Source organism: Bos indicus, chromosome 23 (assembly GCF_029378745.1).
Source record: "Bos indicus isolate NIAB-ARS_2022 breed Sahiwal x Tharparkar chromosome 23, NIAB-ARS_B.indTharparkar_mat_pri_1.0, whole genome shotgun sequence".
Classification (NCBI taxonomy): domain Eukaryota; kingdom Metazoa; phylum Chordata; class Mammalia; order Artiodactyla; family Bovidae; genus Bos; species Bos indicus.
The window spans coordinates 26465185-26488078 of NC_091782.1; the positions used below are offsets into that span (position 1 = coordinate 26465185).

The following is a 22894-nucleotide window of genomic DNA, read 5'->3' on the forward strand; positions in this document are numbered from 1 at the left end:
AGAAACCTCAGAAACTCCATAAATGTTTCCTTAAAGAAGGTAAGAAGCTCCAAGGATAGGTTTACACACAGCATGCCAAAGTCAGCATTTTAAACAATGTCCAGTGTTGGAAAGTAATATACCCCCAGCCAAACCGGAATGCCTTCTGCGGAAGTGAAACCAGGTGTTTGGACTTTAAGAGGCGGGGCCAGAACAGCGTGTGAGTACCGGCGCTCTACGTGGAACGGCTGACTACAAATCCCAGTGTGCCACGGGAGCCGTCGCTGCAGTCTATCGGGGCCGTAGAGCCCCAGGGTCCTCCTCGCGTTGCATGATGGGGTTTGCAGTGCGACTTGCGTTGCAGGGGGTCGGGGGCTAAGTTTTCTCTCCTGCTTTTTCCTGAGCGCCTCTTTTTCTCAGCCTCCAGAAAAAGGTGTTTTTGAGAAGCTTAGTAATTATGACAGCCTTACGATAGTGGAATTCCACTGTTTCCTTGTAGTCCTGGATTGGGATTCTAGCCACTGTCGCCGAGAACCGTGTAGCGACCATCCCGAGCACCCAATTCGATACCTTAGGACCGCTTGCCTGAGGGTCTTAATTCGAAGTTTGAGCACCCCACTCCAGTACTCTTGCCTGGAAAATCCCAATGGATGGAGGAGCCTGATGGGCTACAGTCCATGGGGTCGCTAAGAGTCGGACACGACTGAGCGACTTCACTTTCACGCATTGGAGAAGGAAATGGCAACCCACTCCAGTGTTCTTGCCTTGAGAATCCCAGGGACGGGCGAGCCTGGTGGGCTGCCGCCTATGGGGTCGCATACCGTCGGACACGACTGAAGCGACTTAGCAGCAGCAGCAAGTTTGCATAAGTTCACTGAACCGAACACTAGGTCGAGTTTGGCCTTTGGACACCCGATGACCTAACCCGGCCTGTGCCTCGCGCGCAAACCAAGTGAATGTCCCTCGCCCTCCACCGGGCAGCAAGGGGGCCGCGGAGCCGTGCGACGGCGGGTCGGCAGTGCGCATGCTCGCCGCGCCGGCGCAGGTTTCCGCAGCAGACTAGCAGCTCCGCTGCGGCGTCCGGGGTTTCCAGCAGGGCCGGCGCTCCGGTTCGCGCAGAGTCCTTGGCCTCTCGGCGGGCCCCCGGCGTCCCTGCGCTCCTCGAGTCCCCGGCCGCCGCCCAGCGCGCCACGATCTGGCCCTCTGCCCCGCGAAGATGGCTGCCGTACGCCGGGCCCGCAGTTACTGCCGATGCCTGGTGCGCTTCTCCGACCGAGAACTCTGCTAAGCCCCGCTGCAGCAGACGGCAGGAGTAGACACCGGACTCCCAGCGCACCTCCTCGCGGGGGCGGTGCCGAGGGGGCGCCGAGAGCCCCTCGGCCGCGGCCGGCCGGCCAGCCAGCATGGTAAAGCGCCTAGGGGCTCGGGCGAGCGGCGGACGGGAGGACCCGGGCCTGCGGGGAGCCCCCGGGAAGTGGGGAGGAGGAACCTGCGAGGGGTGGGGTCTGCAAGGCTACCACCATCCTGGGGTCCTGGCCTGAGGGAGAGGATGGTGCCAACCTTGCCGGATCCCCGGAGTTACTTCCTGCGGACCGCCCACCCCCACCCCCGGTGGGGGCTCCAGTTTAGCAGAGAGTGATTGCTGGACGGCCGAGAAAAATGCCTCTCTTCGGCCTTCTGAGGATATTTAACCAATCTCTTGCCTTTATTAAAAGCAGCAAACATAGATTGAGGTGAGCCGTCGCAGTATTTGAAATCGGGAGGGAGCTTTGGCAAGTGGAGACACTTGTTGATCGCCGCCCCTCCCTGCAAAAAACCAAAAACAAAACCTGCCCAGGGAGCCGCCGTTCTGGCCTTTTAAGGCGTCTTGAGTTTAGGACGCACTTGTCCCAGGACGCGGTGGTGCCCGGGGCAGGGTTTTGGCTGGCGGTTTGAGGGATTCTGTCGCATTTCAGGGCCCTGAAAGCCCGAGTAGTCCAAGTGGAGAGACTGAAAAGCTCCAGCAATTGACAAAGCAAGTTTCATGGAGCTATTGCGTGCTGGCACAGGTCGTCTGTGCCCCATGCTACTTTGCTTTGGCTTCCAATAAATTGTCGATGCGAGAAACTAATCTCTGGCCAAGTTGAATCTTCAAGAGTGAAATGATGCCAAACTCATTAGTTTATAGTAAACACCCGAGTGTTTATGAATGTATGAATGGTTGAATGAGTTTATGAAGTCAATTTGGAGAGTAAAAAACACTAATTAACTCTGCTTCTAAACTTTTAGAGTTCTCTGACCAGGATTAAGCACTTAACTTTGGGTATTAACTCCATCTGTGAAACAGTAAAATGATGAACACATGAAGCTACTCTGGTGAAAAGTGTTAGGTCAAACTCAATTATGTAAAACAAAGTGAAAATCTCTGCATGACAGCCGAAGACCTACTTATTTCAAGTGGTATTTGAGTTGAAAAATGCAGTAAAACCCCAAATTTGATTTGTTTTTGTCATCGTACTGTCAAAATCAAAGTCACAGTGGATTAGAGCTCTATTATCACACAACTCAGGGAAGAAGAAAGATGCAGTCTGTATTATCCGTTTCCTGTCTCCTTATCTCATTCTTGAGATATGCATTATATATTATCATGGCATTTTATTTGTTAATTCAGCCAATTTTTTGAGCACTTATCAGCCTGGCATAGTGCCAGACCCCAGATCTTGTTGCCAGTGCACTAATTCTAGTGAAAGAGATGAAAGCTCAACAAAATTCTTCAGTGCTGTGATACCAGCACATGTGTAATGGGAAAACAAAAGAGGCAAGTAAAGGGGTCAGAAAATGTTTCCTCCTGGGGTAGTCCCTGAGCTGAGTCTTGAAGGATGAGCAGCAGTCACCAAGTGGGAGGAAGAGGACACTGGCATTCCAGATGCTGAGAGAAGTAGCATGTGCAAAAATTGGGTGGGAGGTGGCAGGAGAGAGAGCAGGGGGCGCTCTTGAGGGCAGTTTGGGAGGACTGTTGGGTTAGAGGTGGAGGCTGAATTACTGAGATACATCAGGGACTAAGGTCCCCTTCCATTAGCCGTCCTTAACGTTTACAGTAATAAAGCAGACCCTTATTTGGGTGAGAAATACACTTGTTAGATCTATAAATTCAAACTCTTTTATTGTGTAATTTGCATTAGTGATGTTCTTAGTAAGGGGCTTCCCTTGTGGCTCAGAGGGTAAAGCGTCTGCCTGCTATGCAGGAGACCTGGGTTTGATCCCTGGGTCAGAAAGATCCCCTGGAGAAGGAAATGGCAACCCACCCAGTACTCTTGCCTGGAAAATCCCATGGACAGAGAAGCCTAGTAGACTACAGTCCATGGGATTGCAAAGTCAGACATGACTGAGCAAGTTCTCAGCTTAAAGAGACAAAAAAAAAAAAAAAATGTATTTGATAATACTTATATTTTCCAGTTTTCTGGAAGTTCCTCTGAGTCTCTGGCCTTTCGCGTTTATTTCTTCACCACTCAGCCTTCCCAGAGTGCCAGACACTTTAGCATATACTAACTAGTTCACCTCTTACAGGCCCCTCTGTGGTAAGTCTGCTTGCAAGAGATAAGATGGGAAGCCAGGCTTGTTTGTGTTGTGCTGTGAAGTAGTGAAAGTGTATCTGGTTGCTGTGCTTAAAGATAGGTGCTAATACAAACATCTTAGTCCCAGGAGCAAATTAGAACCCAAACTGTCAACTGTAAAACTTCCTGTGTTTGGAATGAGTAACATTAAATAGATTGTATTATTTTTATTTCTAACTGACCTTCTAGATCACTTCCCTGATTGCAGCATTTCTTTATAGGATTGAACACTTAAAAGTGTTGAGCAAGTCTTATTTGCTAAGAGGTGTGTTAGGTAACAGACTGCACCTGGGCAGCATTTCATTTTCAGTGGAAGGTAGGATTCAGTTTTATTTAGCAAACGTTTATGGAGACTAAAAGGATAAAATGGAAGGATACTGACCTGGGGCCTCTATTAAGTCCTAAGCCATGCACAGTAATTCCAGCCCTTTATTCCACTTTAAGTCAATCCAATATATAAAAAACGTGGATTTATTTTTTTAAAAAAGGAAGAGACTTCTTTATAAAAACCTTCACTGTTAACATGTCTTTGATTTTAATGAGTTTTTCTAGTACATTTAAGATATTAACAAAGTCATTCACACATTAATAACATTCCCGTTTATATAAAGAAAGGACAATCATATATGGGCTATATGTTGTTGTCCAGTCACCCAGTGGTGTCTGACTCTTCGCGACCCCGTGGACTGCAGCACAACAGGCCTCCCTGTCCTTCACCATCTCCTGGAGTTTGCCCAAGTTCACGTCCATTGTATCAGGGATGCCATCCAGCCATCTCATCCTCTGATGCCCTCTTCTCCTCCTGCCCTCAATCTTTCCCAGCATCAGGGTCTTTTCCAATGAGTTGGCTCTTTGCCTCAGATGATCAAAATATTGGAGGGCTATATATCCTCTCTTAAATGATCCATGAAACAAAAGCTATTTGAACTCTGTCCTGCCACTCACTGTTACTTTCTGAAACAAATCTGAAACAAAGTGTTCTTTTTAACCACCTACCAAACATTTTAAGCTGGAGATCAGTGAAGTAGTGTATTCTACAGTATTAAAAAGTTGAAGTACCAGATTTTTCCAACTGGAATCATTTTCCTCATCTGTGAAGAATTTATATGGAGAGAGACAACTATGTGTTTCGCTGGGCAGGCAGCTCAGTAGGCAGTGTAGGTTACCCAGGGAAACTGGTGTCTGCGTGTTCTTCAGCGTTTGTTTGTTTCCCTTCTCCTTAGGCAGAAGCTGAGGAAGATTGTCATTCCGAAGCTGTCAGGGAAGGAGATGATGATGATGAAAATGAAAGCCCTGCTGAGACGGATTTGCAGGTATGTTTCTTCATTTGTGCTTCAGTTCTTATTCTGTTGGTTTCCATACATAAGCAGGAGTTGGTCATACTTATGAAGATTCTTAGGTCCTTATTTGCATTGACTATAGCTGTGTTTTCATACTGGTTTTTGAAATGCTTCAATTATAACTATGTTATGGATTTCTTTTCCTGTAAAAAGGAATATCAGTGGCTACTATGTCATTCAGTTATGGATTTAAAGTGTTCAAGGCATAAGCATGAGTAACACCCATCACCTTAAAAAAATTGACAGATTTGACCGTCTAAAAGTTTGAGACCTATGTATAGCAAAAGATCTTCTAAATCAAGAGAAATAATTAGCTGGGAAAACTATTTACCATGTAGAGAGAGAGGGTTGATATCTCTCATGTAAATATAATATCCTTATGAAATTAGTAAGAACATAAGATAGATAAAAATGGACAACTAATGGAAAAAATTAATATATATTAATTTATAATATATATAATATATAAGTAATAAACATTTATTAATTAAACATTTTAAGAGATAATCAGCCACAAGAAGAATTTTATCAGTCACTGATCACTTTTATTGATTAGTCTTTGGGTGGGGCCCACCTGGGAAGAAAGTGTGGTCTTGCTGAGGCCTTAACCACAGGGCAGACAGCTGAAGGCTGTTTGGTAGCACTGCCAACAGTTCAGATGTGGAGGTGGGTATCTAAGCAGCACACCAGAGCCCACCACACTGGAAGGCTTCACTTATTCTGTATTTTAAAAAATTTTTAATGATGCATATTTAGAAAAAAATAATTTCTTAAAAAAAAAAAAAAGAATGGTTATTACAGAGTTGAGGCTTACCCACAGAATTTTGAGATGATGTATTCTAAGTAGAAAGCTTGAAAACATCTAAGTTTAGACTCTTAAGTGATGGCTTATATTTTCAATTCCAGTTAAAATTTGATTTCCCTGTACCATTAGATTTCTCCTGTATAGAAAATCTTATTTTAGCAAACTTTCACTGTTTCTTCAAAGTCTTAAGCAAAAATTATCTTGGAAGATAACAAGTATTTGGTGGTAGTAATTTAAAGACCGTGTTTTCTCATCCAAGAATATGTATGTGTGTGGACATTGGTGTTGGACTATTGACAGATTGTTCCAGAGGTGAGGTCCTCTTCCTTGGCAGGTCTTAAGGCATCCTTCTCCCCCTCCCAGGCACAACTCCAGAGGTTCCGAGCTCAGTGGATGTTTGAACTTGCCCCGGGTGGAGGCTCAGGCAATTTAGAATCTCGACCGTGCAGAGCAGCGCGAGGCTCTTTGCTGAGGGCAGCGGACACCAGAGGAAAGCAGGAACTGGCGAAAGAAGAAAAGTTAAGTGTTATGGGCGTTGTACATGGAAAGATGTGGACAAGTGTGCCAGTGTCTCCATCCCTCAGGACTTCTTATAGGTCTTTGGATGATATGTTACTCCTCCTTTGCTACAGGTACACAGTCTTGCTGGGACTCTTTAGTAATGCAAACACCCCTGAGGTTCATTTGGTCTGTAAAAGATAGATTCCTTTGAATTTATTAATAGAAGCCCCAAAGAGGAAAAATTTGTTCAAATGTTAACACTTTCCCAAAAGCCTTACTGTAGTAGTTGGTTATATTTTGAATTGAATAAATTTAGTGATGCAGTGATTACTTCCTTATCCTGGAAAATTGCAGATGCTTTCTAGTGGTTCACCTCTTTCTCATGCTTGATCACACAAAGCACACACAGCCCACCGTTTCAGATTGCACCACGCTGGTCCCTCTGTGTCCTTGGCTGCTCACCTTCCTTGTATGATACAGTGTAGTGTTTGTGTGTAAGCTTGTACATCCTCTAGTACACGTTAAATCCTTTCTAGCTGACTTGTAATACCCAGTGCAATGTAAATGCTCTGTAAATAGTCACAAGTACAATGTCAGCACTACATAAATAGTTGCTAGTGTGCAGCAAATTCAAGTCTTGCTTTTCAAAACTTTCTGGAATTCTTTTCAAACATTTCTGATCTGCAGATGGTTGAGCCTGAGAATGCTGAGCCCAGGGATGTGGGGAGGTTACCAAATCCTTTCCTCCACAGGGGCTGTCACCTTCACACCATTAGACCCAAGTTTTCATTTACAAAAATTTGCCGTTAAATAATTGACATTACTGTGACAACAAAAGACGTCTATATTTGCTTTATTTCCGTTTAGTTTGGACATACTCACAGATTCATGACCCAGGACAGTCTTGTGCACGCCTCCCATCCTCCCTTGATGATGATGCCTTCCTCAGCTAGACTTTTTGGAAGTAGATAGAACCTTGGTACAATCCAGAGCTTATTCAGATTTCCAGGCACTTGACTGTGGGAGTGTATATAAACAGTTCTCTGCAACTTTATTACACACGTCGCTTGATGTAGCTACCATCAAAATCAAGATACAGAACTGTTCTGTCACCACAAGGCCCCCTTCCCCTACCTCCTTAGTTATATGCTCTCTTCCTCACCTCCTCCACAGCCCTTCCTAACCATTGGCAACCTCTACTCTGGCCTCTATTTCTCTAATATTCATATGATATTCAAGAAAACGTGCAATTCCTTTGAGATCCCTCCCAGTTGTTGTATGTGTCAGTCGTTTGTCACTTTTTCACTGCTCACTCGTGTTGCATGGTATGTACATACCCCACTTTGTGGGACCACTCACCTGTTGAGGGACTCGTGGGTTTCAAGTTGGGGGCTGCTCTTACTGGAGCCACTATGAATATTCATGTGCAGGTTTTTGCATGAACATAAGGTTTCATCTCTCTGGCCTAAGTAAGTGCAGTTGCTGAGTTTCGCGGTAAGTGCCTATTTGGTGAAAAGAAACTGCACTGTTTTCCAGGGCTTCTGCACCATTTCGTGTTCCCTCCAGCAGTGTATGAGTGACTCAGTGGCTCCGCATCCGCATTACCCTTTGTTGTCATTACTTTTTAATATTAGCCTTTCTGATAGGTCCTTGTGTCTCCCTAATGGCTAATGATGTTACAAAACTCTTCATGTGCTGTTTCCCATCTTTATAGGCCCCTCTGTGAAAAATGTTTGTCTTTTCTAATCAGATTTGCTCATGTTTTTACTGTTGGATTTTAAGAGTTCTTTATGCATGCCAAGTACAAGTCCTTTGTTGAATATGTGGCTTGTAAGTTCTTTCACTTTGTAGCTTGTCTTTTCATTTTCTTAAGAGAGCTTCACAGAGCAAAAGTTTCTAATTTTGATGAGGCTCAATTTATCAACTTTTCCTTTTATGGATTGTGCTTTTGGTGTCCAAATATAAGAACTCCTCACCCAAGTCTCCCAGGTTTTTTTTTTTCTTTTTCTTTTTCTTTCTAAAGGTTTTTAAAGTTTTACTTTTGGGTCCTTGATCCGTTTTTGAGTTACTTTTTTCTGTAAGCTGTGAAGTTGATCTTGAAATTCACTGTTTGGCTAGTAGATATGTAACTGCTGTAGCATGATTGTTGAAAAGGCCATCCGTACACTGATCAAACTCATTTTTAATACAGATTTTCAAATATTGTTTTTCACTGTTTGTTTTTATAGGCTCGAGAACTCTTCCTAAAAGCAGTAGAAGAAGAACAAAATGGAGCTCTTTATGAAGGTAAAAAACTCAGATTTTTTATTACAGAATATTCTGTAATATTCTGAATATTACAGAAATAGAGGCCAGAGTAGAGGTTGCCAATGTCATCTTGTCATGACATTTCTGAATAACATCTCATTACTGACCAGTTTTTTAAAAACTGAAATATATTTGCTCTTTGTTACTGACCAGTTTTTTTTAAAAACTGGAATAAATGAGAACATCAGTCTCTGTAAATTTGAGATTTTTTTTTTAAGGCATGAAAAATAAAAATTGTACTTTTATATAACCCATCTCTTTCCAAAAATATTGCTAAGAAACATTGTCATGGGGGTAGAATGAGTAAAATAACCTTTTCTAATTTAGAATTTAACATTTATTAATTATTAAAGTCTTAAAAATATTGTTATTTACTGAAAAATAGGATATGCTCTTTTTATAGGTCAGTGTTTCTTCAGAGGAGGAAAATACATAGGACAGGTTGAAGAACATGTACATTTTTTCTCAATTTTAATTTACATTATACAAGAAGGAATACCCTTCAGCCTTTATTGTCTGTTTTGTTGGGTCCGTAGAAATATGTAAGTAAACCAAGAGATGAGGCTGTTTACCAGATTAGGTTTATAATTAGGCTTTCATTTTGTGATAGAAAAGCTATTAATTGGGGCATGGAAAAAATGCTAGCGCTGGAGTCGTTGGAAAATGCCCCTCAGATAACATTTTCAGAATTGTTGCATTTATTTGCAAGTTTCTTCTAGTGGTGTTTTTACTCTGACATTTGAAAAGAGCCCAAATGATGACATCCCTCCTCAGTCGTTATTAGCCTGTGAGAGTCCTGTCTCCATGTGGTGTTCAGTAACTCACCCCAAGTGGCAGAACATGGCAGAGTGGATGGACTGAATGGGCTTGGCCTGAGGGAAAAGAACTAATCAGCTTCTGCAGCCCCAAGTTATATGATCTCTCACTGGTCTGGTTCTAAACCACCTGGCCAGGAGATTTATTTAAAAACAAGTTTTATAGGTTATTTGGAGAAGGCAATGGCAGCCCACTCTAGTACTCTTGCCTGGAAAATCCCATGGGTAGAGGAGCCTGGTGGGCTGCAGTCCATGGGGTTGCTAAGAGTCAGACACGACTGAGTGACTTCACTTTCACTTTTTACTTTCATGCATTGGAGAAGGAAATGGCAACCCACTCCAGTGTTCTTGCCTGGAGACTCCCAGGGATGGGGGAGCCTGGTGGGCTGCCATCTATGGGGTCACATGGAGTCAGACACGACTGAAGTGACTTAGCAGCAGCAGCAGCTAAGTAACAGGCAGCTGGAGTAAAGGAAGATGAAGTTGAAGGATAAATTCCAAAAAAAAAAAAAGAAACCTTATTCTACTCAGGAGGAAGTATTTGATTTTCCTAAGCTCTGCACACCAGAAAGAAGTTTGCTTAAAGTTGTTTTTGCTGGGGCTACAGCAGTGACATTTTCAAAGCCCAGAGAAAGACAACTACATATAAAATCACTTCTGACAGTATGTGAGAGGCTGAGGAAAAAGATGGGCTAAAAGATAAGGGTAAAATGCAACATCTTAAGTTTCTGTAACGTGAGTGCTTCAGAAAAAAGACTATTTCTGAACTAGTAGGGTTTGAAAATGAGTTTGCTCACTGCTCATGTTGCGTATAGAAAAGGGGAATTTGGTTGTTTGTAAAGAAAGTTACCAAATTAAACCACGATCACTGTAATCAAAGGAAATGACGAAAATGTGTGGTCATAGCTAATTTAGCTTTATTTCTTCTTTTAGCCATCAAGTTTTATCGTAGGGCTATGCAACTTGTACCTGATATAGAGTTCAAGATTACTTATACCCGGTCTCCAGATGGTGATGGCGTTGGAAACAGCTAGTGCGTATATAATTTGATAGACAGTAATATATAGAATTTGTTAAAGTTAAGCGTCTTTGCCCTGTTGACTCTTAGCATGATAAGACAGTGCTAATTCTGTTAAGTTTCATAGTCTTTAGCATGAAGACTTGTTTATAAAGTTGTAGACATTTTTTAATTAGGGAAATTTTAAGATTATAGAAATGCACATTTTAAACAGATATAACAAAAATAAGGTAATGAAAGAGGATTTTTTTCTTTTAATAAAAGCGGTGATTACTGAAAAGAGTAAATTAATGGACGTGTTTCAACTTTCTGAAATCTATAAAGTCAAAATGATTAAAGTGTAATCAGGCCAAAGCTGAAAAAGGTTAATAATGGTTTAATAATGTTTGAAATTGGGTACATGGGGTTTTATTACACTAGTAATTACACTTTCTCCTTTTGTATCTGTTTGAAACCATACATTTTTAAAAAGGTTTTTTATTAGGAAAATGCTAGACTCTAGTCAGACTTGGTTGTAGATAGAATATTGTTAAGACTAACATCTCTTTAAAAGCACAAGGGCCAGATATAAGTGCTTTAGTATGAAGACTTGTTTATAAAGTTGTAGAAATTTTTTAATTAGGGAAATTTTAAGATTAAAATATGGAAATGCACATTTTAAACAGATATAACAAAAATAAGGTGACGAAAGAGTTTTGTTTTTTTTTTTCTTGTAATAAAAGCAGTAATTACTGAAAGGAGTAAATTAACATATTTTTAAGCCAATACTTTGACGTTGCTCATAAAAGAAACCTAGAAAAGTAGAATTTTTGTAATAAGATACTATATCAGTCAGTCTTACATAACCTCTGGCATGAAACAGTTAAGAAGTTACCTTTATTGATAACTTATGCTGACTGCCTTTTTTAACTGCTTATAGTATTAACACTTAAGCTTTGACTAAGCCATATTAAAAATATCCCATTGAAGTCAGCATTTGTTGCCTGTTTGAACTTTGGTGCTAATAATAATTGTTCACCAAATTAGATTTAACAACACGAGGTAGTTCATACTCAAAAAGACTTGTTCAAGGATTTTCTAAACCTTCTTGAAATTTAGGGAGAGTCGTTTAGACCCAGGTCTTAGCCAGTTTTATAAATAGATGCCAGGTGCTGTTAAGAAAGGTTGTATTAAAACATTAAAACAGCATTTCTTTCTCTCCCATCCTGTCACACAGACCCAGGTATTCTGAAAATTCCTTCAAAATAATAGTTGTTTCTTATCAGACCTAATAGGCCCTAAAAGCCTCTGCTGGTTTTTTGCCTCCTGTAAAGAGCTGGTAGCAGAGCCCTGCAGTCCCTCCAGCCTCAGCCACATGTCCATTTTGTTGTCTTTTAATAAGCCCTTCCTGGTTTTCTAACTTCATCCTCATCCAGCTTTTTTGTAAGTCTGATCATTTTTAATGTTACCCTCAGCAAAACTGGAAAGCTAGATATTTTTCTAGAACTCTTAACTACACATTTGTTTATGCTAATAGATTACTCATGGACCCTGCTTTTTAAAATTATATATTTTCCTCTAAAGGAAGGGTTATAAGGTACATATATTAGAAAGCCTTCTTGGTAAGTAAGTACCTCAGATGACATCTGTATATTTTATTTTTATTCAATTAGAATGGATTATGTTCACTTAAAAGGATATATTTACATATGATTTTTAAAAAATCATTTGAAATTATCTTTTTTACTAATTCATGAAATCTCTACCTTATCATAAAACTAATTAATTAAATCTCAACACCTATATCCAAAAATTTTTAATTCTTCCTCTGTGGGAATTAAAATTGCTGAGGCTTTTTCCTTCAAAAAGTTGGTATGGTACCCCTTTGCAGGGCAGGGTAAACTTTTACCATGTTTTTGAAAAAGAGTAGTAAGAAGTTTGCTTTTAGATGACTTTTTCTAAAGCAAATTTGAAAGTCCTGTGAAAAATCAGTTTCAAAGCTGTGTTGTATAGACTGGGGCACTGGGTTTATTCACCTCCCTTCTTTTCTTAGCATTGAAGATACTGATGATGACAGCAAGATGGCAGACCTCCTGTCCTACTTCCAACAGCAGCTCACGTTTCAGGAGTCTGTGCTCAAACTGTGTCAGCCTGAACTTGAGAGCAGTCAGACTCATATATCAGGTGTGACTTCTTGCTCCTTGTAACTCAGAAATACTTTTCCTTAGATTGAAGTTTTCCAAACTTATAAGGTCAGATAACTGTCATACAGTTGCTTTAGTTCCAAGTATAGTGGGGGGTCTAATTATAATTAATTTGTGTAGACAAGCTTCTCAGGGTCTGAAGTAGAGTGGAATTTGTAGTGTAGTTGGTCGAGGATGCCATCTTCTTTACAGTGATGGTCTAAGAGGGTGAATATCTTGAGTTGGTGGGGCAGCCCTAAGAAAACTGGAGAAATGCTGGTATCTTCAGGCACTTCAGCCAAGTTGGACAGTAGTCCTGAAACAGGCTGAGTGTTTAAAAATGAATGTTTTCTCTTTCTTTTCATGTGTTTAGTGTTGTTTAATTTGCTCTGGGAACTTTTCAAAGGAGGACAATTGAAAATTTTCAAGGAGATGAAAATAATCTTTTAATGTTACATATGCAGTGCAGATCATACATATGTGTACATTCTAGATTATTTTTTCTAGTATTTTTATATCTCTTGACAATGAAATGATCTTCCACGGGAAAGGGGAAAGTAGCTTCAGAGATGTTTTGTACTGAAAAGACAAAGATATTTGTGTTTTGATGTTAGGAGCCATTATTTCTTTTGGGTAGTTAAATACACTTATCAGCTCCAAGACGATCTGAAGGGTGGTTTATAAAATTTTAGGAATAAAAATATCTGCACTGAGAATGTGACAGTCAAGTGACAGGTAGGAAGGAGAGGAGAGTCACTGAGGATGGTTTCCTTTGCAGCTCTGCCAATGGAGGTCCTGATGTACATCTTCCGTTGGGTGGTGTCCAGCGACCTGGACCTCAGATCATTAGAGCAGTTGTCACAGGTGTGCAGAGGATTCTATATCTGTGCCAGGTATTTACTTTTTTTTTCTTTTTTTAAAGCAACTCTGGCTGTGGTGGAAACCATGAAAAAGCAACCAGTGAACTGGGGAAAAATATTTTCACACCAGATATCTGATGGGGATTGATATCCAAAACATATGAAGAACTCATACAACAGTTGCAAAAATCCCCAAGGAACCTAATTAAAAAATAGACAAAAGACCTTAGATGTTTTTTTCAAAAAAAGATATTCCATGGCCAACAGGTATACAAGAAGTTGCTCAACATCATTAGTCATTAGGGAAATGCAAGTCAAAACCATAGTGAGATATTAGTTCACGCCTGTTTGAATGGCCATCATTCAAAAGACAAGAGATAAACATGGATGTTGGTATGATTGTAAGTTGGTATAGCTACTATGGGAAACAGTATGGAAGTTCCTCAAAAAATTAAAAATAGATTTACCATGTGAGCCAGCAATTCCACTTCTGAGTATATATAAAAAGGAAATGAAAACACTAATTCTAAAAGGCATCTGCACCTCTTGTTCATAGAAACATTATTTATAGTAACCAAGACTTGGAAACAACCAAAATGTGCACGGATGGATGAATGGATAAAGAAGATCCACATATATAAAATGGAATATTATTGAGCCACCATGTATGGTCATGGATGGACTTCAAAGGCTTTATGTTAAGTGAAATTAAGTCAGAGAAAGACAAATACTATATGATCTTACATATAGTAATCTACATAGAAAAAGAGAATTTGTGGATTTGTGGCTACCAGAGGTGAGGGAATAGGGATTAGAGGAAGATGGTTAAAAGGTACAAACTTCCAGTTTGAAGGTAAGTACTAGGGATGTGATGTACAACCTGCTGGCTGTGGTTACCATCACTCTATGATAGAAGGCTGTTAAGAGAGAGTGGACCTTAAGAGTTGTAATCACAGGAGACCTTTTCTTTTCCTTGTAGCTCTATGAGATGATGGATGGTCACTAAACCAATGGTGATTTATTTCACAATAGATGTTAATCAAACCATCATGCTGTATACCTTAAATTTTTACAGTGATGTATGTCAAATACTTTTCAATGAAACTGGGGAAAAGTTATCCTATACATTTAAAATCTTGCATGTGAAGAATAATTGTAGTTTAGTATAACATTTAAGACAGGTAATGTTTTATGAGGGCTGGGTGCCTTATGTAAAAATATATACTTTATCCTTAGCATCTAGAACATTTTTTAGATATTTATTTATTTTACTTTATTTATTTGGCCATGCCAGGTGTTAGTTGAGGCATGTGGATCTAGTTCCCTGACCAGGGATCGATCCTGGGCCCCCTGCATTGAGAGCTCAGAGTCTTGGCCACTGGATCACCAAGAAATCCCTAGAACTTTTTATAATTTTGGTTCTTAAAATTCAAATGCATTGTTTTAAAATAACCTAATTTCAGTTGAAGTCCTGTCTTTTGGGTAAAACATTTGAATTGCTTGACGGCTTTGTTTTTTGATAGTTCTGTGTGTATTTCTATTTAACAAGTACCTTTCAAGCTCTCTAGTTACTCCATTAATTTTTCTTTTAATTATATATGAGAAAACATTGTAAAAAGGGAATTAAAACAGATCTTCAGGGGTAGGATAAAACTTGGTTGCAGAAGTATTCATTAAAAAAAAAAAAAACATTGCCGTGTTTGTTTGGGGGATGTCTCTTTTTGCAGTGTGGCTTCCGTATAAATAGTTCCTCTGTCTTATTTCAAGTTACAGATGAATTTAAAATTATTTTGTGTTGTGTTAGAATCAAGTCAGTTGCTTTGCTTTTTGCAGTAATCCTGTAACAAAGTCTTGTTACGGTTAGGGTTGGTGCCATCTTCAAAATCTGCCTCCGGTCTGATTGTTTCACTGTTTCTCTAAGTATCATTTTGGCTCAGCCACCTAGGCCTGCTCTGGATTATGGCATTGGCATCCCGTGTGGTCTCTGAACTTCCACTCTTACACTTGAGCTCATTCTCCATAGACCAGCAGAGTCATCTTTTAAAACCATCAGTGGTACTTAGAACCTTCTAGTGGCCTCCTCTTCGCTCAAACAGCCACCGCCACCTGCAAAATTTCCACCTCACCTGTCCCCAACCACCTCTCCACAGATGCCGTCTGCACTTCACCAGGTCACTTTGCCGCAGCCACATCATCCTTCTTGCCCCTTGTTGAGCATGCTGGCCACGCTCCAGCCCTTGGGCCTCACCTGCTGTGGCGTCTGCCAGGATGCCCTTCCTTGTCACTGTAGACACCTGCCCGGAAAAGAGAGTCTGTTTCCCACCCACCTGGTCCTGGTCCTTTACCCAGCTTTGTTTCTTCTCACACTGAGCACACTGCCTAAAACTTTTCTCTCATTTTCTTGTTTTTCGTTTGCTTTCCCTGTAGAAAAGCAGGGCCTCTGCCCTGCCCATCCGTCTGTCCCAGTGCTCGGCACAGTGCCTGGCTGGTGCGCAGCCGAAGTTGCTGAATAGAAGATGCCTGTTGGCAGAAATGCTTCTCTTGTCTGAGTGCAGATAGGGCTTACCTGTTAAATATATTGATGTGCTTTTATTCCCTAGAGACCCTGAAATATGGCGTTTGGCCTGCTTGAAAGTTTGGGGCAGAAGCTGTATTAAACTTGTTCCGTACACATCCTGGAGAGAGATGTTTTTGGAAAGGCCCCGTGTTCGATTTGATGGTGAGTTGAACTCTTTAGAGCAACAGAGATCTGTTGTGCTGATTTTGATAAATACATAAGTCTTCATTTTTCTATACCAGACCTGAGTACTGTAAGCATATTTAGAGGAAACCTCAATAAAAATAAAGCTGGAAACATGTTACATGATGGTAAAAGTTTTTTATTAAGTTCTTTTTTAAAAATCTGTTTCTTTCTGTAGGCGTGTATATCAGTAAAACCACCTATATTCGTCAAGGGGAGCAGTCTCTTGATGGTTTCTATAGAGCGTGGCACCAAGTGGAATATTACAGGTACAACTGTAGTAACTCAGTGAGTGAAAATTTTCTCTCTCCAAGTGTTAGTGCATTAGTTATCAGACATTGATTTCGCGTGGCTTTTGCGTTTATAGACAAAATGGCCCCTGGTGTTTTTATCCAGTTTCTAACAGGAACTGCAGACAAAGAGCCAACAGATTAAGATAGATCAGGGAATTCCCCTTGGCTCTAGATCTAGAATTACTTTGTATTTTGGAGCTCCTCCTTGTCTTCTGTCTTATCAGAGCGCTTGGGCTGCTATTCAGGCTCATCCTCACCAGGTATCCACGTCACTGAGGAACAAGTCGGCTGTGCTGACTACTGTGGAGTAGACAGCATTGGGCCTCTGTTTTGTATGACGTTAGGTAGTGCTTTAGGGAGAAACACGCAGAACTTTAACAGAGCAATGTTTAATCCAATTTATTTCTATTCGGTGAGTGACACTAAAAGTCCCATGGCTCCCTCTAAGGAAGGTAACACACTGCTCTGTTTCTCTGCTGCTGGCCTCACGGGCCATGTCCGTGTCAGTGATGTGTGCCAGTCCTCTGGCCCGCGGCATCTCCCTTTCGGTTTCACAGCCATGCATAAGTAGGTCTGGGGACCAGGAAGTAGGGACGCGTTTCATATTCGCGCATGGCGTTCTGGTGTCTGCCTTGTCCCGCAGGTACGTAAGGTTCTTCCCGGATGGCCACGTGATGATGCTCACCACGCCCGAGGAGCCCCAGTCCATTGTTCCACGCTTACGCACCAGGAATACCAGGTGGTGGCCTTCTGCAGTTTCCTGTCCGCTTCACATTCTAGGTGGTAGCTTGCAGATTATGTAACTTATTACTGGATGATTAAAGAAGCAATCATCTGGGGCACTTGTGAAAAATAACTGATCCTGGGACTTATCTGGCAATCCCGTGGCTGGGACTTGGTGTTTTCACTGCTAAGGGCCTGTGTTTGATCCCTGGTCAGGGAGCTAGGATCCCACAGACTGCACAGTGTAGTTCCCCGCCACCCCCCGCCCCCCAAACAACAACAAATACCAACCCCTGGGCCTCTCCCTAAAGCCCTCCTTCAGTAAGTCTGGGGCCTTGGAAACTAGGTTTACTCACATCCTACCTGATTGTCCTCAGGCTAATTGAGTGAATACTTCTAACCCATTACTTTCTCAGTTACTTAAATACACATAACGGATAAAAAGATTTAAAGTGTTTTTTTGATTTTGCTTTTAGAACGGATGCAATTCTACTGGGTCATTATCGCTTGTCACAAGATACAGACAATCAGACCAAAGTATTTGCTGTGATAACTAAGAAAAAAGAAGAAGTAAGTATGCAAGGCAGAATTGGCAGTTTTCTTTTAATTTCCATACCCTGCTCATTCAAGAGTCTTCTTAAAATTTCTTTCTTAAAGTATAGTTGATTTACAGTGTTGTATTTAATCATTCAATCATTCTCAATTAGAAAGGATGAAACGTACTCTTTTATAAATTATACTGTTAAACAAAACGGGCGTTGACTTAACAGCGTATCTCTGAAGAGAACTGGAAGGTTTCTAAAATGTGGTTATTTTTTATCAAATCAACTTATTTGTCCTCCAGGTTTCCTATTTTGGCCCAGGTTTTTTACATGTGAAAATGTAAAGCCAGGATTTCCTGTGAAATAACTAGTATGATTATATATGACTGTATTTTTGGCTTTTCTCATTTTGAATCATAGGAGATTTTCTTTCTAAATTGTCTCATATGGGTAATTCTTTCAGAGATATTTTTAGAATTTCAGTTTCTCCTGGAAATAAGCTAAAGTGAGATAATTTCCTTCTTCTTGTTCTTGCAAAAGGAAAAAAAAATGCCAAGCAAATACAATGGCAGAATCATGACATTCCAGAGTATTTTAAACTCTCTCATCAGATTAAGGGACTGATATTTTCCAGCTTTTCTCCATGTGCATTTTTTTTTAACCCTGGTTAAAAACCACAATGTGGACCCAAGAAGTTGTGAGGTAGTTAGAATAAATATTTCTGTGTTGTTCTTGTAATGAATATAGTTTCTGAACGAGGTTTGTCTTGTGTTGAGTCCACTCCCCACTCCCAGTGACCACATAGGGAATAGTTGTTGTTTTTTGTTCAGTTGCTCAGTCTTGTCCAACTCTGCGACCCCATGGACTTCAAGCTTCCCTGCCCTTCACTGTCTCCTGGCCTTTGCTCAGACTCATGTCCATTGAGTCAGTGATACCATCCAACCATCTCATCCTTTGTCACCCCCTTCTCCTCCTGCCCTCAATCTTTCCCAGCAACAGGGTCTTTTCCAGTGAGTCAGTCTTCGGATCAGGTGGCCAAAGTATTGGAGCTTCAGCATCAGTCCTTCCAATGGGAATAGTCAGTCCTTCATCTGTGAGTCCTGTGGCCCTTGGCTGTGGCTTCTCCAGCTCCCTCTGGCTCCTGGAATCAGGGGCTACAATCTGAAGGGCAGAGATTCTTACTATCATGGTGATCATAGCCTTGAGTTTCTTGAGATCAGAGCTGGGGAGTTGTGAGGCCCCCACTGTTAAAATGTTACCTAATAAGAGGGTTTAGGCACTCGCAACCTACGCCCAGTTTTCACTCCAGACTGGCGCAGTGAAACCATATGTAGTGTCGACATTCTTATGTTTTAGCAACATTCACAGAAGTGTGGTTCCAGTGAACCTTGTCACATCTGTTTCTCCGTAGACTAGTTTTCCGTTATTGCAAAAGATAAGTCATACTCTGCTCTTTCTGCCCCACTGTTTTCGAGTAGAAGAAAATATTAGGCCTAGAGATGGACGGGAGTTTGAGTTCCCATCTCCGACACTGACCCTGGGCTGCCCATCCTGGATCCTCATCCCCTCAACCGTCACACAGCTACCATGCGGTTACATGTCATACCTAAGGTTGTCATCCCGATTGAGATAATGTGATGGAGGCAAAAGTCTTCTGCTTTTAGAGGCTCTCATGTATTTCCAGGCACTCATACATATACACTCATACACAAAAGTCTGTCTAGTCAAAGCTATGGTTTTTCCAGTAGCCATGTATGGATGTGAGAGTTGGACCATAAGGAATGCTGAGCACCGAAGAATTGATGCTTTTGAACTGTGGTGTTGGAGAAGCCTCCTGAGAGTCCCTTGGACTGCAAGAAGATCCAGCCAGTCAATTCTAAAGGAAATCAGTCCTGAATATTCATTGGAAGGACTGAAGCTGAAGCTCCAATACTTTAGCCATCTGATACGAAGAATTGACTCATTTGAAAAGACCCTGATGCTGGGAAAGATTGAAGGCAGGAGGAGAAGGGGATGACAGAGGATGAGATGGTTGGGTGGTATCACTGACTCGATGGACATGAGTTTGAACAAGCTCCGGGAGTTGGTGATGGACAGGGAAACCTGGCATGCTGCAGTCCGTGGAGTCACAGAGTAAGACATGACTGAGCGACTGAACCAAACTGATACACGTTGGCAGTTGATAAACCAGTATAGCTGTCTATCCTGTGTGCAGATAACTGTGTGATAATACGTTGCTCAGGTATTTCCGCATAGATGCAGCTCCATCTGTCTCTGTGTCTGTCCAGGAAGTGAGGCCCCACTGTTGCTCACGCATCTCCCCTCTTACAGAAAGCACTTGACCATAAATACCGGTATTTTCGCCGTGCCCCTGTGCAAGAAGCCGATCAGAACTTTCATGTGGGGCTGCAGCTGTGTTCCAGTGGCCACCAGAGCTTCAACAAACTCATCTGGATACACCACTCTTGTCACATTACTTACAAGTAGGTGAATGCCGTAAAAACTCAAGGGTACAGACGCCGTGTGCCCTTCCTGTCCAGCTGAGGACTCAGGTAGGGTTTGATTCCTCAGAGTTAATGTTCGATCACAAAGGAAAACCACAGTATAATCTTCTGCAAACCAAAGAAATAGCCAACCTGAAGAAAACTAAAAGTGGGCCCGGTGGAGTGTCCAGAGCTCCCCCTAAGGGTCCATGGACACGTAGGTGGGCACGTCTCCTGTAAGGTTGAGAGCAGCCCCCATGAGTCTGTCGGGGCCTGGCCACTAAGCTGCACGAGTGTGACTGCAGTCATTGGCTTTCCAAGGCAGTTGTGAAACACCTGAACTTCTTTCTTCTCCATGGTTCAGTCTCATCATTTTTCACCTTATTTCCATTTGGTTTATCCCCAGGGATTATACACAGATTTTAAAGTAAATTGTAGTTAGGAAAGGAAGTCTGCTGAGATGATCACCAGTGTTTCAAAGCCAAATTAGTGGTTCCTGTTTAAAGCCATTAGTGGTTCCTATTTTAAACTTTTTATCCTGTGAGTTAGGATTTACTAGTGTGAAACAGTGAATGAACAGATGAGAGTGTGTGAGAAAGGAACAGTACTGAAATGAGTAAAATGTAAGAATTAGGAAAGTGAAATTTCAGTTCATGTAGATACTGATGTTAGCTGTTGTGAGGTTTGGAAGAATATTGGTGTGTGCCCGAGGGTCATTCCATGCCAGTTGAGTCCAGAGTTCTGAGAGGCAGGTTGGAGGTCGGTCGCCTTCCATCAGCCTCTCTGACAACCTCAAACAGGTTGCTGAAAGCTTCCTCAGTCACGTTTCCACCTTAGGAGTAATTCTTCCTACTCATCTGGGAGGTCTTGACAAAAAGACCATTTTTTTCTTGCTTCTCTCCATTATCTACTGGTCCTTCTGTCTGCTTTCTGCTTCTCTGAATAATTGTGAAGTAGAATTCTTTTTTTTTTTTCTTTCCAAAGAAACTAAACCCAGAAGTAGAGCCAAGCAAATGATATTTATGAAGTCACTGGAATTTTCTGTTTTTGTTTATTTCTTTTCTTTTCTTTTTTTTTTAGGTGAAAAATAAAAGGCTGTGGTAATATATCACCTCCTTCCCCCTCAACCTGAAATTATGCTGTTGATTATGCAAATATTAAATCATTAAATTCTCTTCTAGGATTATAATTCTTTCTAAAATATGTTTTTTAACAAGAGCCATAAAATATCTAGAGCCTTTGACTTAGAAATTGTTCCTTGGGAATCTTTTCAAAGGGCATAAGGAAAGATATCAAAAACATTTACAATTGCCAAACACTGAAAACTAAATCCTCCAGCAAAGGGGGGATTAAGTAAATGTGGTAAAAGCAGACAGTGAAATATGCAGCCACAAAAATGGCTTCTGAAGATTTAATGATGTGAGGCAGTGCTTTATGTCATGATGTATAAAGCAGCGAAGTATGCCCTCAGCAGTGAAGCTCAGTATCAAGGTTGAGGCCCTGTCTGAGTGGGAATGAGTGATTTTTCTTTACACTTTTCTAATGTTTTTCGAATTTTCCACAATGCACCTATTATTTAGAATTGACTAAGATGAACTAAAAATGAAAAAAAAGGCTAATGCCTAAAATTAAACTCCCCCCCTAAATGTAGACAGGAATTTTAAATGAGCTGAAATCTCCTTGTGATGAATGACTGTGGGCTGTCTTTCCAGATCTACTGGAGAGACTGCGGTCACAGCGTTCGAAATCGACAAGATGTACACGCCACTGCTGTTCGCCAGGGTGAGGAGCTACACCGCATTCTCCGAGAGGCCGCTGTAGCCCTCACGTCCGCCCCCACTGCGTTGCATGAGTAAAAGTATATAGAGAAGCAGAGCAACCTAAGTTATAAATGTATATATATATATGATATATATATATGGAATTGGAACTTATTTTACATTGTCGGAGTTCTTTCAAGAAGAGTATTAAATTGATTATTTTTTTTATTTAAAGGGAAAGTTGATTCTTGGGGTGTTTGTTTTGAAATTAAGTTGAAATTATTTTAAGTTTCAGGACACTTATGTTGTACAAAACCACATGAGGTTTTAAATCATGCCCTTTTGCAAGCAGACCTCAGAGCAGGCTTCTGTCCCATAGGCTGTCTTCTGACCAATCAGCCCAGTATTGAAACGCGTCAGGGGAGCACCCCCATGGGATCAGCATCTATTTCACGCATGACATAGCATCTTTTAACTAAAAGCTCAAAATGTGAATCCCTGTTCTGAATTTGTTTGAAACTGTTTGACCAGTGAAGCTCATAAATAAAAGGTTTCTTTCAAGAAAATGTATTTGGATAGCCTTTTTCAAACGTCAGAGTAATGAACGGTCCTAAGGCAGCCAGCGAAGGCTCACAGATAAAGGAGTCATCTCAGTCTTTATAGGCAGCTACAGTCTGTAGTGTCTGTACCAGGACCCCATCCAGGCCCCCTACATGTGTGTGACATTAGGTGAGAAGAGAGGACTCCCTTGGGGCCAAGACTCTGAAAGAGCAGAAAGTGAAGTGAAAGTTGCTCAGCCATGTCCAGACTCTGCAACCCATGGACTGTAGCCCACCAGGCTCTGTCCATGGAATTTTCCAGGCAAGAATACTGGAGTAGGTAGCCACTTCCTTCGCCAGGGGATCTTCCCAACCCAGGGATCGAACCCAGGTCTCCTGCATTGCAGACAGGTTCTTTACTGTCTGAGGCACCA

At 41.4% G+C, this 22894-nt stretch overlaps 1 protein-coding gene across 1 annotated transcript; it reads left to right on the plus strand.

The window, feature by feature from the left end:
* The first annotated feature begins 920 nt into the window (after positions 1–920).
* FBXO9 (F-box protein 9) lies at positions 921–22487 on the plus strand. The gene is given in 16 exon segments (XM_070778129.1): positions 921–1109; positions 1112–1154; positions 1157–1297; positions 1300–1385; positions 4796–4885; positions 6081–6234; positions 8445–8504; positions 10274–10373; positions 12391–12521; positions 13299–13413; positions 15981–16099; positions 16299–16389; positions 17057–17152; positions 17613–17706; positions 20010–20161; positions 21874–22487. Coding segments are annotated over 16 exon segments (1755 nt in total). The 5' UTR covers positions 921–935; the 3' UTR covers positions 21983–22487.
* The last annotated feature ends 407 nt before the right edge of the window (positions 22488–22894 follow it).